Source organism: Asparagus officinalis, chromosome 4 (genome assembly GCF_001876935.1).
Source record: "Asparagus officinalis chromosome 4, Aspof.V1, whole genome shotgun sequence".
Classification (NCBI taxonomy): domain Eukaryota; kingdom Viridiplantae; phylum Streptophyta; class Magnoliopsida; order Asparagales; family Asparagaceae; genus Asparagus; species Asparagus officinalis.
In genome coordinates, this window is record NC_033797.1 from 124,186,132 (window position 1) to 124,190,455 (window position 4,324).

A 4,324-nucleotide genomic window follows, 5' to 3' on the forward strand; every position below is an offset into this window, starting at 1 on the left:
TCCGTTGAACTTGATCTACATATTCTAAAATCCCAACACACCAAGTTTGGGGTGAATCCGTCGTCGTTTGACCCTCCATTGAGCCATGTAAAAAGTTCTATTCATTCAAAACCGTTAAAATTGATACGAGTGGATTGATCTACATATTCTAAAACCCCAACAAACTAAGTTTGGGGTAAACCCATCATCGTTTGACCCTTCGTCGAGCCATGTGAAAAGTTTTATTCATTCGAAACAGTTAAAATTGATACGAGTGGATGAAGGGTCAAACGACGACGGGTTCACCCAAAACATGGTGTGTTGGGGTTTTAGAATATGTAGATCAAGTTCAACGGAGCGGATCATTCACAATGTAGCTCAATCATGTGATTTAAAACCGCGTCCTTAGATGATTATCTAAGGTATCACCTTAGGAACACTTCTCCATATATATATATATATATATATATATAGAGAGAGAGAGAGAGAGAGGAATATGGGTATACTTGGTACCAAGCACAAAATTTATGCTTAGTAGTAAGGTGACATATTATCCTCCACTCATTCAAATGGGGGATCACATTCACATGGGTTGAATGTGGTCCCCCCAATTAAATGAGTGGATGAGAATGAGACACCTCACTACCAAGCACAAAATTTATGCTTGGTACCAATCATACCCATTTTTCTCATATATATATATATATATATATATATGGAAATTTACATGTTATCTTCTGGAGGTTTTTCTTTAATAGAAATATATATGTGGCTTGTTTTATAATATTTTGAGTATTACCGTATTAAGTTTGCAATTTGACTTGAATGTTTCATCTGCTGTCTCAATTGAAAGCCTTGCCTACTTCTGTTCATACATACATGTACTTCATAAGCTCTGCTTACATCACATAGAGCAGGCTAAGAAGCGTGTTTATTTAAAACAGTACTGAATTTTTCTTCAGATACCCAAAGGCAATTGAGATATTTGAAGCAATAGCACGTCAATCGATCAGCAACAATCTTCTTAAGTACAGTGTTAAGGGCATTCTCCTTAATGCTGGCATATGTCAACTATGCAGAGGAGATGTTGTAGGAATTACTAATGCATTAGAGCGATATCAGGTAAACTGCTGCGGTGTACTATAATGACTGACTGATGCCTCTGAAAATTTAAAAAGAACCTAAAATTTCTTGCATTTGGCTGTGCAGGAACTTGATCCAACCTTTTCAGGGACACGTGAATACAAACTTTTGGCTGTAAGCTTTTCTTTAAGAGACTGAATTATTTTTACTGTGCTTTTCTACTAATGCTTTGCTTACAGAAGGGTATTAATGTTTGTACATTAAGGATAGATTTCGCACTGAATATTTACCCTTATAAGGCACCTTGATCATTACACTATTGACATATGCAAATAAATATGACATCTTTGTCAGCATGACACATGTTTTTAGATATTGAAAGTCATATATTTGGCAGGATTTAGCTGCAGCAATGGACGAGGAGGATGTTGGGAAGTTCACTGATTGCATCAAAGAATTTGATAGTATGACACGGCTGGTATATTTTCTACAATAATGCCTTATCTATATATTTTCATTTCTTTGTTGCCTTACATGCTTTGTTTTCGGTATTTTGATGCAAAGTTTTGCTTTAGATCGATATAATATATTATATTCATCTTGTCAGAATCATGAGAAAGTAAAATACAAAATAGACTAATGGTTGTAAGATATCTTGGAGCTCTTTTATTGAGGGCATTTTTTGTGTACTTATTTTGCAACTTAGAGTGGTAAGAATTGTAGCTAAACCCAAAGAGCAAGCAGCTTCTTTTACTGATCATTCAGTTTATTGCACGTTTTAGCTTGTCATCGATAATAAATTTGAAGTTTTATAATTTTTAAGAAATGTCTTGTACTAGCAGAACCGATATAGGTTCTTTTTTATGCGGGAATAGTGAATACTCTCTGTTTGGCTCTTTGGCTGACCTATGCCCTAAAAGTGAGTGTAGTTTCTGTTGCAAATTTATCATTCTTTGAAGCCTTCCCTTCTTATCAACTGCATTTTTGTTAAGGAGAATTTTGGAGGATTGCTCTTTGGTTGGAATTCCTATGTGCATAAATTGCTTGACTCATAGGATAGGTTTTCTTACATCAACCGGCTTTATTTATCACCTTTTTTTTCATAATCTTGAGTATAGATGAGACTGTTTCTTCCTATTATGCCTGAGATATCAATATCTCTCTATAGAAAACCTTTTTTCTCTTCCTGTCACAGTCTGCAGAATGTTTTGCTTGATTGGATTAACTTCTCCTGTTCTTCCCATAACATGTGCTCAACTGCCTGTCGCCTGGCAAACATTCTTAGGTTTTCCCGTAATTTGATCTAGCATTACCTGCTTGTTGGCCAAGAAGTTAATCAGCTAACACCAATTCATAGTTAACTAGTATCACATTTAACAGTCTTCAGGACATGTGAACCCTCTCTCGGACTCTTGACTGAGTCCTTCATAGGCAAACCCGTTGGGTTTGAACGACCATGTATATGCGACCTTAGCACATTATTTTTGGCATGTCATGGGATCCTGAAATAACTTCGGTTTTCAGTTTTCTTTATTTGTCCTACTAAGTTTTCAGTGCACTACAAGTCCCGGTGTTGAAACCCAAAAAATTAAATTTCTTGGAGATACAACATTTATTAGGTTTGTGTATTTTCTAAGGATGCCTGTGGGCACCAGTTAGGGGATGAGAATTATAGAGAGAAGTGAATAGCAAGTGAGTCCCCTGATTTGCATTAATTTCTCGGTTTTCAGTTTTCTTTATTTGTCCTACTAAGTTTTCAGTGCACTACAAGTCCCGGTGTTGAAACCCAAAAAATTAAATTTCTTGGAGATACAACATTTATTAGGTTTGTGTATTTTCTAAGGATGCCTGTGGGCACCAGTTAGGGGATGAGAATTATAGAGAGAAGTGAATAGCAAGTGAGTCCCCTGATTTGCATTAATTTCTAGGATCCTTGGAAAACAACACTCCTGCTCAGAGCAAAGAATGCGCTCAAAGCCAAGGAAGATGAAGAGGATGATCTTACCTAGAGAGCTCACTGGGAGCTGAAGTATTTGTGGTGCTATTTCATTTGTTTTACTCCATTAGTGGCGCTTATTCGTATAGTATCGGTTTGTGTAATTACTGCATGCATATGAGAGTTATTCCTATGATTTGAGAAGGGATTTAGGCGATTTCGATTTGCGTGAATGTGTTCTCCCCCCTCCCTCACCCTTCTTTTACAAGTGCCTATCAGTTGTTGATGACGGCCATTAACATCAATAAGGGGAGTGTATTTGGGTGAAATTTATCTACGTGTGCTTTTTTGATAAAGAAAAGAACCGCAACTTTCAGCATCAGGGGATTTGCTTGCACTTAAAATCACTTATCTTTTCTTAATAAAAAATTTTTAACTTAGTTTTACATGTGAGATTGTTGAAGGCTGAAGGGTACCACTTGCTACTTTTGCGTGTCCACGTATCTTCGTTTCACAGTTTTGACACAAAATAAATGCTTCAAACAAATTCAAGTACTTCGTAATATTCAGATTAAACTACGAGTGATAGAAATCGTGTTACGTTTAGACAAGGAACAATTTTTTTTTTTTTTTACTTTGGAAGTGTTAATTTTAATTTTATTTACGGAAAATATTATACATGTGATGATGACAAGCGGGCAACAAGCTGCGCCGCTAATCCTTTCTGAATTGCAAAACCCAACCGACGAAACACGTAGTCAGCTGATCCTGCTGTAGCCACATTCCTATTCATAAATTTTTGTACCCTCCTAAGGAACTCCGCTGCATCAGCTGCAAGATAACCAAACGTATGCAGCTGCAAGATAACCAAACGTATCGAACGCGAACGGGATGCAACTGTGGTGATTGTCCTTGCCTATATTGTGCAGAGCGCTTGGTGCTGATTTGTCTTTTTATCGACCTTGCAAGTGTTTTTACATGCCTACATGTGAGCTACAAACATGAACATAATCTTAGAATACCGCAAGCTTAATGCATAATTAGCCTCCGACATAACTACCAAAACATTGGATATAAACAACTTCCACCTCTCCTCGCAATTCAATTTCACCTCCGTAACGAGCCACAAAATTTTAGTAATAGGAAAGCCTACACCCGAAACAACCTATGATCATCCTTAATCCTCTATAATACCCATTAATAACTACATACCCCCCCAAAAAAAAATTCCCTCCTCGTAGCAACCTAAACATTTAATGCCTATATAAACACAACAAATTCGGTCATCCTCGATCTCCTCTCAAAAAAAAAAAAAAAAAAAAAAAA

The 4,324-nt window shown here is 36.7% G+C and overlaps 1 protein-coding gene across 1 annotated transcript; it reads left to right on the forward strand.

The window, feature by feature from the left end:
• Positions 919-3,378, forward strand: LOC109839250 (alpha-soluble NSF attachment protein-like; the record flags this gene model as incomplete). The annotated part of the gene is made up of 4 exons (XM_020407679.1): positions 919-1,101; positions 1,189-1,236; positions 1,460-1,540; positions 2,991-3,378. Coding segments are annotated over 4 exons (393 nt in total), but the record flags the coding sequence as incomplete, so codon positions are not given.